The 10367-nt window shown below is 58.5% G+C and overlaps 4 protein-coding genes across 5 annotated transcripts; 1 reads left to right on the forward strand and 3 right to left on the reverse strand.

The window, feature by feature from the left end:
• Window positions 1–239: 239 nt before the first annotated feature.
• On the reverse strand, window positions 240–4437 carry SDRG_08602 (hypothetical protein; the record flags this gene model as incomplete). Its single annotated transcript, XM_008614493.1, has 18 exons — window positions 240–521; window positions 571–725; window positions 772–1045; window positions 1090–1361; window positions 1411–1637; window positions 1684–2040; window positions 2087–2352; window positions 2404–2543; window positions 2595–2646; window positions 2701–2859; window positions 2907–3025; window positions 3073–3142; window positions 3192–3300; window positions 3346–3470; window positions 3516–3692; window positions 3735–3929; window positions 3972–4121; window positions 4168–4437. The coding sequence occupies 18 exons, from the start codon at window positions 4435–4437 to the stop codon at window positions 324–326; spliced, it is 3315 nt and encodes a 1104-aa protein (XP_008612715.1). The 3' UTR covers window positions 240–323.
• Window positions 4438–5216: 779 nt separating this feature from the next.
• On the reverse strand, window positions 5217–7396 carry SDRG_08603 (hypothetical protein). Its single transcript, XM_008614494.1, has 3 exons — window positions 5650–7396; window positions 5492–5602; window positions 5217–5444 (listed from the first exon to the last, which is right to left on the reverse strand). Exons 1-3 carry the CDS (start codon window positions 7381–7383, stop codon window positions 5310–5312), a joined length of 1980 nt encoding a protein of 659 aa, XP_008612716.1. The 5' UTR covers window positions 7384–7396; the 3' UTR covers window positions 5217–5309.
• Window positions 7397–7750: 354 nt separating this feature from the next.
• On the forward strand, window positions 7751–9237 carry SDRG_08604 (hypothetical protein). Its single transcript, XM_008614495.1, has 11 exons — window positions 7751–7928; window positions 7972–8016; window positions 8064–8101; window positions 8147–8176; window positions 8229–8265; window positions 8309–8380; window positions 8423–8536; window positions 8585–8655; window positions 8709–8859; window positions 8907–8948; window positions 8991–9237. Exons 1-11 carry the CDS (start codon window positions 7787–7789, stop codon window positions 9182–9184), a joined length of 936 nt encoding a protein of 311 aa, XP_008612717.1. The 5' UTR covers window positions 7751–7786; the 3' UTR covers window positions 9185–9237.
• SDRG_08605 lies at window positions 9186–10367 on the reverse strand. Of its 2 annotated transcripts, none has more exons than XM_008614497.1 (8): window positions 10218–10367; window positions 10034–10175; window positions 9941–9992; window positions 9805–9891; window positions 9714–9758; window positions 9577–9663; window positions 9409–9505; window positions 9186–9361 (listed from the first exon to the last, which is right to left on the reverse strand). In XM_008614497.1, exons 1-8 carry the CDS (start codon window positions 10360–10362, stop codon window positions 9357–9359), a joined length of 660 nt encoding a protein of 219 aa, XP_008612719.1. In that variant the 5' UTR covers window positions 10363–10367; the 3' UTR covers window positions 9186–9356. The 2 variants fall into 2 exon arrangements, with proteins under 2 accessions (XP_008612719.1, XP_008612718.1); XM_008614496.1 differs by having other exon boundaries at window positions 9552–9663.

The following is a 10367-nucleotide window of genomic DNA, read 5'->3' on the forward strand; positions in this document are numbered from 1 at the left end:
GGTCGTTGGGAGTGAGCTGCGTACGGAGAGATCCATCCCGTGGTGGACCCCACTCGCCGAGTCATAGCTCGCGCGAGGTCGTACGCAGGCTCCTGTACTCGGACCACCCGACAGACGAGTATGTCGTCACCCATATCCAGCCAAAATCAACAGACAATATTACGAGAAAATTACCATCGCCGGGGCTTCGATCCCGGCTGCTTCCTCGCAACGCTCGTGCGTTACGGTTGACACTACAAGGTCGCAGTCGCTCCATCTCAATTGCATCTCAACTGCATCCCACACAGCAAAACGGGACTGCTATCTTAGCCCTAGCCCTAGGGTTAGGCCATGGTCACGAGGAGGCCGTCTTGTGCGTAATGCATGTGCATGGGGAACGCGCCCACGTTGGCCGTGAGCGTTCCGTTGACGCGCATGAGCAGCCCTGTCGTCATCGTCTTGAAGAGCACCGAGATGAGCGCCGGGTTGAGCAGCGACGCGACCTCGGCGTGCAAGCACGAGCCTTCGACCGCACCGGGGCACTACGTATGTTCCGTCACACTCTGTACAGACGACAACATCTAGACGTACCAGAGGGATCTTGGACGAGGCGCCGCAGTTGGCCCCTTGGCAGCACGAGAGGCAGCCCGCCGTGTTCTTTGGCGGGATCACCATCGCCGCCATGTCCTTCGGGTGAAAGCGCGCGAGGAGCTGCTCGTAATACTCGTCGCAGACAAGGACGCCCGCTACAAGCGACTCGCATCTCGGCTCTCAGAGCCAAATAAGACGTACCCGAATCTTTGCGCTGGGTCTTGCACGGATACAGCTCGAGGTCAACCGCCGTCACGTCGATCGTGTGGCCAAACGGGTTGCGCAAGACGAGTGCAGTCGCCACCGTGAGCAGGTGCAAGATCGACGGCGGGTACATGAACGAGCTAGCGACCAACGTCGGCGTCTCGGGAAACAGCATCGGCAGTGGCGGCACGGCCGTGTCGAGCGACAGCTGCGACAGCGCCGGCTGCAGCAGTGTCTTGTTGGAGCTCGCCGGGGTTCCATGAATATGAATCTACACATCTATCTATCAACTTGATACAAAAACCCACGATCAACCGTTTGCGGACGGCCGTGGGTGTAGTAGCCCGACACAAAATTCGACAAGAAGGCATCTGCGAGCGCCGCCGAACTCGGCGCAAGGAGAAACGACCCAGTCACAAGGCTCGATGCATTGCAACACGCAAGCGACACGTTGTGCAAGCGCGCCGACCCAAGACGCCCCTCTCCGTCGATGAAGACGTCCACGAGTATATCGCCGAGGGTCGCCGCCATCTGCGACGGGTTGCGCATGGCAATTGTCATCGACAAGTAGAGCTCCGACGCCGTACCTACGCCCCATAATCGTCCATATCGCTTCAAGCAGTACAAGGACCCTACCCCGCGTGATATCGACATTTTGGATCTCCACCGGACTGCCTGCAAGGCCGCCCATGCCTTGCAGCGCCATGGCGCCATTCAGTGGAATCCCCGAGAGCTCAAGCGTGCCCATGGGCGTCACGGCCCGCGGCGACGCACCGTCTCCTTCCGCCGACCCACTGGCAATCGAAAGCGACACGACGTCGGTTGCAAAGACGGTCGCAGAGATGAACGCCGCCATATGAGCTCTACCATCGCCATTCGAACGTCAGATGCACAGCGTGCGCAACGTACCGAGACGTGGCGGGAATGCGCAGCGCCACTGCATGCGGCATCGCAATCTCGAGATGCCCCGCGCCCGGCACCAGCTCCGTGTACGTGACAGCTTGACGAGGCAGCTGCATATGACCGACGCTTGTATTCTCAAAGACGAGGTCGGCGATCAGCGAGAGGTGGGTAATGTTGACGGGGAGTCGAAGCGCGTCGGGCATGGCGATGAGCGCCAACAGCGTCGCTTGCAGATGCATCTCGCCGTCGTCCGTGAACGCCACGTGCATGCGCGGACTCGCGAGGCTCTTGACAAGAGCAAACGATTTGTCAACGCCTGGAAACGTCGTCGGCAACGTAAACGACGTCAGTGCTTGCTGCAGCCTACGATCCCAAGGACGTAATTGGACGATACGCGCTGCTTCTGTACCAAGGAACGTTCTGGGCGACGTGCGTGAGCTCGATCGCGAGCGACGATGGCTTGTATGCCAAGTAGTTGGAGAAGAAGGCGTTCATGGCCCGACTCACGCCGCCGTGCGCGTCCAAGTCCGGTTTCAGATGACCGGCGAGCGCGATCGCATTGGCCCCGGGCGCCATCGCAATCACGCCCGAGACCGCCCCAAACGCTTCGTCACCCGCGCGCAACGTCATCTCGACCTCGCCCACCGGCATGTCGACGACCGACGGATTCCAAATCTAGCATCCGCACCATCAGACGTCGATCCTAAGTACCTTGGAGCGTACCACACTCGTGGCCGAGAACACTTCGCCTTCCGGGGCGAGCACGCCCGGCATCGAAAAGTTGAACACCGACACATTCGAAAGACCGTCCATTCCCTGCAGTGGCGTACTGAGCACGAGCGGGATATCGGCCAAGTGGAGCGTGCCTAGCCATAGCCAAGTCGTCCACGCTGTCCATATCGAAGGCGAGGTCGCACCGAGGGCCCCCGTGGCGTGGACTGCAAAGCGTCCAGCGAGTGCCAGCGTGACCTACGATCGTTCCGTCAGCAATCCTCCAAGACACAAAGCACTAGGAGCACGTACGTTTCGCGCACGAAGCATGCGCTGTACGAACGCGCCAAACGACTCGCCATCGCGGGTCAATACGAGGTCGGCCGCGAGGTCGAGATGCAGCTTGGTTTGGGCCACCAACACGTCATGAACGACAACCGACGTACTGGTCAAAGCACCGAGCACCGCACCCTATCCCGTACATCATTTTGATGGCTTCATGACAACGATGTTCATACCATCGCCACATCGGCGAGCTGCAGCGCCATCGTCATATTAGATAGCACCAAGGGCGAGTGCGGGCCGAGCGGGCTGTTGGCCGTCACCACGACACGGGTTTGTAGTCGCACCGTGCGCGCTACACTTGGTCATGAGCTCCTCTCTGGCATCGTGCATGGTGCATACGTCCCGTCGGCACGACTTGCATGTAATCGAACGCGAGGTCTGAGATAAGCGGCATGGGGTTAGGTGGCAGCTACATAACAACGCAAGTCGCATCGGGCAGTGTCAATAATGACGTGTACCGCGGAGAGGAGCGAGAGGTTGGTCAGCGCTGCATTGTACAGCGGGACGGACGTGGCGTGGGGCGAACAAGCCGTGACGCCCACGGACGCGGCGCGGTCACTGAGGTATCTGCGGTCGTCTGTCAGCCATTGAAACTGCAACCGAAGCACTCACGTCGATATCATGGCACTGGTCACGAGCGAGTCGGTCGAGACGATCGAGCCCGTGAGCGCAAGGTGGTTGTAGCCGGTGGGCCCAAGGTGTCGGCAGGCGCTGTCCGATGCGTCCGTCATCGTCACCTACAGACGTATTGACGTCATACGCGTCACTAGAGAGAGAGAGACGTTGAGGCTGGCGTCGCCCGAGATGCGCCCAATGTTGGCCGTGACGTTGCCCGGCGTCGTGTATGCAACGTCCAAACAGAGCGTGCCCACGGGTGTCAGTGCAGTCGCCGACGGGTTCAAGAGGCACGTCTCGATGTGTGCCATCACGCTCGTCTTCGTCGACGCCGTCAAGTCCATCTACACAGCGTGACGACGCAATGAGATGCTACGGGCATGCACCTGCGTGATTGCAAGCGTCGAGAGGCCGTGCATCCCGGTGAGAATCATGGCTTTTTCAAGCGACAAGCCCGCGATCGGCACCGAGAAGAGCCCAAGGTGCACCGAGAGGTCCACCGTGCCCGAGAGCATCCACGCGGTCGTGTTGGACTGCACCATCGCGGCAGCAAAGCGGCCCCAGACGGCCATGTCAGTCACCTACACGCCGATGAGACACCTCGAGAAGGTGCGTCGTCGTACGTTGAGCGTTGCATTCGCGATCGTGTGCAGCGACGTGCCATGCGAGATGTCCATCGATGGCGTCATGAACGAGCCAAAGATGCTGCCGTTAAAGTGCAGATAGAGAGTTGCCGCGGCCATTGTCGCTCCAAAGGGACTGCCCGACGCCACCTACACGCACCATCGTGCATCACCGTCCAAAACAAGCCTCGCATACCTCGAGCTGCGTCGTGAGCTGCGCGCTGTGGGCGGCAGGCGACGCCAGCTGCATGCGGCGGATGGTCATGCCCGTCGTCGCGAGTGCATGCTGCGCGATCGGGCGGAGGCAGACAGCCACGCCAACAAGGAGCGCTGCCAGCAGCCCGAGGCCCACGACCAACTTGCGCCGGAGCGTCCATCGCTTCGACTGCACAGGCTCGTCGTGCTCGAGAAAGCCCGTCGCGTCCTCCAGTAGCCGCGTATCTTCCTCGTCGTCGGCTTGCCTCATCTTGTCAACTGCTCGAGAACACGCAAATAGTACAAATAGTGAAATAGTGTACGAAAACAATACCAACACTATATCGCGTTCCACAGTATATAAATATAGGGGTAGGGTGGTGCACCAAAATCGGTTTATTGACAACACGAATAAACACGTCACAAAAACTAGCGACACAACGCGTGTTGAAGGGAACAAAAATGGCTTTCCAGTAGGAAAAATCCTCATTTGTGTCGATAGAAATCCCAAAGTTTCCTATTTTTGCCGACTGAGACTGATCGTGACGCGCCCCACGGCAAAGGCCAAGGTCGAGCAACGCGCCGCCAGCCACGCAACGGCCCTTCCCTCGAAAGATGCAGCGGCCGATGCAGGTACGTGTACCCCCCAACCTCTCGCTTCCATGTCGTATCCCTTAGGTACTAGTGCCGCCCTCTGAGAACGCGGTGAACACGAATGACGCGTTGTGCACGGGTTGAATCGACTCGAATGAGACAGTCCCTTCTTTTCAATCTAGCAAGCTAAGAAACTAGGTCGTACTAGCAACTAGCAAAGATGTTAGTTGGTTCTGGTACCATTTGAACAGAAGACGTACTGCATGCTATGAGCCATCGAGTTGCCCACCGGCAAGAATGTTCGACTCCAGTGCTCGTCGAACGGCTATGGACGCGTTGGAACACGTTGCCGTTCCGTGATGCCCACGAAACTGCAAGTGCAAAGTCTGATCTCTCCAAAGACAGCTGTCGACGAGGTTGTCTTGCGCCACCAACGGTATAGTTCAACAGGGATGCCGTAGCATGACGACCAACGCAGCACGATCGCGTCATGACTCTATCTTATCAACACAGCCAGATCGTCTCTTCTATAGCTTCTATCAATATGGTCTACGAGTTGTCGGTGGCCCACACGAGCCGGTCGAGGAGGACCTTTTCCAGTACAATCCCATGCGCATCGGCTTCTTCGACGCACGTCCACGCCACGTCAATGTTGTCGCAGTCCAAGCACGCGTGGATCGCCGCCTAGCACAGCACCAACGTGAGGTCGCACGCTACGAGTACGCGCTTACGTGATAGACGATCGCATTGTCTTCGACGAGGCCGAGGCCGACCCAATCGAGAAACGCGCGCACAAACACCGTCGGGTCCTGGCGCTCTTTGCGGTGGGTTACAAAACACACCTACCCCCAATGAGTTCCCCTACCCGCATATGGCTAGAAACACGCACCGTAAACACGTCGGCCGGCAACGCCACTTCATGCAGCGCGCCGTACTCGAGCAGGCGGTTCAAGCTTAGCATGTCGTGCGCGCGCGTCACGTCGAGCGCAAAGTGCCGGAGCAATGACGCCGGCACGACCATATCGGACGCCTCGAATATCTCAAACACCGCCATGGCCTTGCTACCGTCGTGCTCGAGAAAGTACGCACGGATGGCCTCCCGCTGCGACGACGACGATGCCCGCAAAAGCGCTTCCAGTGCCTGCGCATGGCGCGGGTTGTCCATGTGCCTGGACTCGGTGTGTTCAAAGAGGTCTGTCGCGAGCGCAAAGTCCCCGGCGGCCAGCGACGCCACGAGGAGCGTCGGCGGAAGCTCCTTGAAGAGGCGTTTGTGCGTCGATGCAAGCGTGAGCGCCGACGTCATCGAGGTGCCGGCCCGCTGGCACGCCACGAGGTAGATGTCGAGCATGTCACCAAACGTCCTCGCCTCGGCGGTGGCCGCCAATTCGAGAAGCGCCAGCGCCCTGGCTTCGTCTGCGCCGAGTAGAACCATGAGCTTGGGACCAAAGAGCTGTGCAAACTCCGCCCGCAGCGACGGCGTTGGGAGCGAGAGCGCCCACTCGGCAATGCCGTCGGCGGAAATGGCGTGCGGCGGGCGGAGGCAAAAGGCGGCGACGGCCGGCGTCACCAGCGACTCGCCCGCCGACAAGAGAAAGACCACCTTGGCGCTCGTCGGTGTCAAGAGCTGCTGGAAGCGCACCACGAGCGCCCAGTCGCAAAGAAGTAGGCTACTACGCAAGCCCGAAATGATGACGTTGGGCGGCGTGTGCGTGAGCTTGTTGTGAGCGAGGGCTTCGAGGAGCAGCGGCAAGAGACGCGCGTGGTGGCGGCGGTGGCCTTCGTTGTACAGCCACGTCGTAAAGACGTCGGGCGAGAGGCGCCAGTCGGACCGACGCAGCACGCACCGAACAAGATCGTGGAGAAGCTTGAACTGATCCTTCTCGCTGCTCTCAATTAGATCGAGCGCCACCATCGAGAGCGCGCTGGGCGCCGGCGACCCGCAGAACGGAAACTGCTTGATCATGACGTGCGCAATCGACGGCGCAAGCGCCTTCTTCCGATAGACAAAGTACGACACGAAGTGCTTCCACGTCTTGGGCAGCGAGAGCGTCCCGGGCAGCGCCGGCGCAAACTCGGTCAGCGCGTGCATGTGAACGAGCACATTAGCCATACCCGGCCGAATCTCACCGTCGTAGCACCCGTGCGTGTACAAGCGCAAGGCCTCGTCGTACGCCTTCATGTGCATGCACTGGGCCAAGAGCCCGGGCGCGCTGCAGTGCTGCTGCGTCGCAAGCGACACGAGCACGCGCAGGAGCCGCCGGCGATCGTCGAGCGTCGTCGCTGTCGTGGGCACAGCGTCCAGCACCGCCTTGGTGAGCGCGTCGGGCATATCGACGCGACACGTCAAGGCCGTCGCGAGCGCAGCATGCAGCGGCTCGGCGCTGTTCAACGACGCCGAAATGGCCGTGAGCACATCCGCCTTGGGCAGCGCCGTCATAGCTGGCAGCGCTGGCAGCGACGTCGGCGCAGGCTGCGCAGCGTCATCACCCTTGGACCAGCGCCGCTGCAGTGCGTCATAGAGCGACGATTGCGGCGCGAGCGTCGCGAGGCCGCGGCGCGCAGGCGTGGCGTCCACCGCCAGGCGTCGAAGCATTTTTATGCAATGGCGCATCCGGATACGCATGCGCCTATTTGTGGCATGTGCCAAATTGAAGTTGTGCGACATCTGCGCGCCCACACTCCATTCTCCCGCGACGAGTCCCACAACCACAAGCCGTGAACAACAACCGAGCCAGAATCTACATAGCCTATACTCACATAGCATTTATAATCTTGTTATGACATAGCTTCAATAGCGATGCACGACTCGTCTTTTGTCTGCCAAAAGACGTATATGCGAAGACTTCGTACGGTATGCTATGTACTGCGATCGCGACGCTAATAAATTAGTGGCCCGTACAATAGCAAACGCTCGTGTGGGCACAGACTTTGTCAAGCAGCGTATTGACCAAGACCATAAATGTACTAGACAAGTGTATCGTGGCGCTAATTATATCTTCAACGCGGGAAAACACGAAGTGCGCGGCATGGGCGCGTGCCTCAGTCGCGTCACCCTCGTGGGCCCGCAGTATTCGACGACCGATGGCATGCAAGCGCTCTTCCACTCGCTTGGGTTCACTGTGCACGACACCAACCGTCTTTACAACGCCTTTCTGCGGGCAGACGCAGGTGTCGTTCGCTGATGGCGTCACCTTTTCCAACGACGCTGTAGACAACACGGGCGGGCTTTCGTTCGTCGAGTTTCTCACTTGCTTTGGTACGTTGCCAACCCACTTGACCAGTAAAAGGACGATTAATGCACAGATCTCGACAATACCGAGTTTACGAAAAAGACATTTACGGTGCGTGCTCGTGCCGCCCCATGGCGCTCATGGTGTTGCCTGTAGATGATGGATGTCGATGGCAACGGCGACGTGGTATCCCTGACGCGTCGACCGAGGTCGCTCGAATGACTGTTGTTTTTTCTAGGATTTTGAAGAATTTGTGCTCGCCATGTGGAATTTCTGTACGATAAACAACTTGTCATGCAGCGACGACGCTGCGCGTAGGTCTCTTCTCCAAGGAAGCGCTCATTGGGTTCTCGTTTGGCCTCTACGACGAAGACGGCAGCGGCGAGATTGGCACGATGTCCAGCATAGCACCAAGGCTAAGGCTTGTGGTAGACACGCTCGAAGCCCAGCGCTGCCTGCGCGAAGTCTGGGGCGACAAGTGGCAGCACAATCCGCACGCGAGCACAATTAGCGAAAAGCTTAACCTCCTCGCCCACCTCCACGGCGGTCCATTATCGCATTTCTCATTCTATTGTGCTAAACCTTTATGACTAGGCTCGATTACAAAAGACCAATTTGTCAAATTCATGCATTCGCACCCGATTTTGCTCTTTCCCGCCTTTCAAGCACGAAAACGACGAGCCTCCGACGCAATATAGTAATATTTGGTGTCTTGTAGGTCCAACACGAAATGATTGCGCGCATGTACGGCGAGTCGTTCTGGCGGCGCATCGAAGACCAGCGCCAGGCGCACAAGACAAAGCCCGAGCCGTGGCCGACCGACGACGAGATTTTGGATCGCTTCAACGAGTACCACAACCAAACGATCTGTACATATTGGACTCTATCTCGGGCGACACTCATCTTTGCTATCTAGTCAACGGCATTGAGCATGCGCCCCTCTCCGAGGGCGCGCCAGGTGCGTCACCTGACGTGCAATCGGTTTGTCACATGACCCTAGTCCGCGACTACAAATTCAAAGAGTCGTTTCGAACCAAACAAGCCAGCAAGGGACCGGCCAAAAAGTACAAGAGCCCGACTAAAATCGCAGTCGCCCCCGCGGGTCGAAAACCCTCGATCCGGGAGACTCTGCGGCAGCAATCGATGAAGCTCGCGGCCAGGATACCCAAAGGAGGAGCAAAAAAAAACACTTGAGAGCGTCGTCACTCGACGTGTAAATACTTTAACGCGTGCACGAGTCCATTCAACGTCATGTCCACGACGTGCGTTGGCGGCAACGGGCAAACGAGCAACAGGTGGTACGCGCCAAAGCTGTGCACGTGGAGCGCGCCATCAAACTGTACACTGGAACTCGGCGGCAACATCGTCAGTCTACAGCAACCATGGGTTCTTTTGTAAATTGAAGAGGGATGCTGTACAAGCCAAGTCCGTCGAGGACGCGCATGAAGGCGCGTTGCATCGCATCGGAAACAAGCGCATCGCCGCCGGCCCATCGCAACTTCCAGATTTGGCCAGCTACGATGCGAGTGAAATCATAGTACGTTCCAGCAGCCTAGCGAACAAGGTGTCGTCGATTCGTGCTGCACCTTGGTCGTTGCTTTGCGCTGGAGCCAAGTATGCCAGCGCCGGCGCCACCGTGAGCGTGCAGCGACAGAGACTGTCAAGGGTCCGACCTAACACCCATTAAAGCGTCCCGGTAGAACACAAGAGGAAGAAGGTGCACCTCCAAAGCCTCGCTATCAAACGCCACAAGCGCGAGTTCGGCCGCCTAACGAAGCATGCAATTGAGTGGAGAATTCAGACCAAGCGCGTACATGGCGCTCACGGATGGTTTCGAGTACGCTCGAGACGGCAGCGTCGAGGGCCTGCACTATGCACGCTTGAAAGTATGGGACTTGGCGCTACAAATGTAAGATGAAGCGATCAACTAGAAATGTTTTCGACAATAACCTTGCGGTCCATGGGCACGGCCTCGCCGGCGCCAATGACAGTCGCCATGTGTCTAGGAGCGACAAGTTTGGTCGAGTTTGCGACCAGCGGTACCTTGCGATCGCCAAATGTGTAGCGCGCGACGTCACAATCACGAGAAGCCACTGCTTGGCGGGAACGGGCTCCAGGATATAGCGTTCGTCGGTCGTCTCAAAGTACTTGAGGTCGTGCTGCGACGGCGTCTCGACGACCGATCCTACCGCGTTCTCAGGGTGGTTGCTAAAAACTTGGCGTGTACCGGCAAAGTTGTAAAGGGCAAAGAAGAGCGCCGCTTGGTTCATGTGAGATTTTGCGGGATACTGCGTTTGGAAGGCTCTCGAGAGGGCTCGTGCGTGGACCAGAGTGCCACCGACAAGATCGACGACAAAGAGCCCGAGCACCATGTCGC

This window comes from Saprolegnia diclina, assembly GCF_000281045.1.
Source record: "Saprolegnia diclina VS20 unplaced genomic scaffold supercont1.26, whole genome shotgun sequence".
Lineage (NCBI taxonomy): Eukaryota > Oomycota > Saprolegniomycetes > Saprolegniales > Saprolegniaceae > Saprolegnia > Saprolegnia diclina.

Coding starts and splice junctions, on each gene's coding strand:
- SDRG_08603 (XM_008614494.1), bottom strand. CDS start 7,383: ATGCGTATCCGGATGCGCCATTGCATAAAAATGCTTCGACGCCTGGCG. Junction 5,603..5,649: donor TGCCGGCCGACGTGTTTACG/GTGCGTGTTTCT, acceptor CATTGGGGGTAG/GTGTGTTTTGTAACCCACCG. Junction 5,445..5,491: donor ACAATGCGATCGTCTATCAC/GTAAGCGCGTAC, acceptor GTGCTGTGCTAG/GCGGCGATCCACGCGTGCTT.
- SDRG_08604 (XM_008614495.1), top strand. CDS start 7,787: ATGGGCGCGTGCCTCAGTCGCGTCACCCTCGTGGGCCCGCAGTATTCG. Junction 7,929..7,971: donor CTTTCTGCGGGCAGACGCAG/GTGTCGTTCGCT, acceptor ACGACGCTGTAG/ACAACACGGGCGGGCTTTCG. Junction 8,656..8,708: donor TGCTCTTTCCCGCCTTTCAA/GCACGAAAACGA, acceptor GGTGTCTTGTAG/GTCCAACACGAAATGATTGC.
- SDRG_08605 (XM_008614496.1), bottom strand. CDS start 10,362: ATGGTGCTCGGGCTCTTTGTCGTCGATCTTGTCGGTGGCACTCTGGTC. Junction 9,664..9,713: donor TTGATAGCGAGGCTTTGGAG/GTGCACCTTCTT, acceptor AATGGGTGTTAG/GTCGGACCCTTGACAGTCTC. Junction 9,362..9,408: donor GTCCTCGACGGACTTGGCTT/GTACAGCATCCC, acceptor TGGTTGCTGTAG/ACTGACGATGTTGCCGCCGA.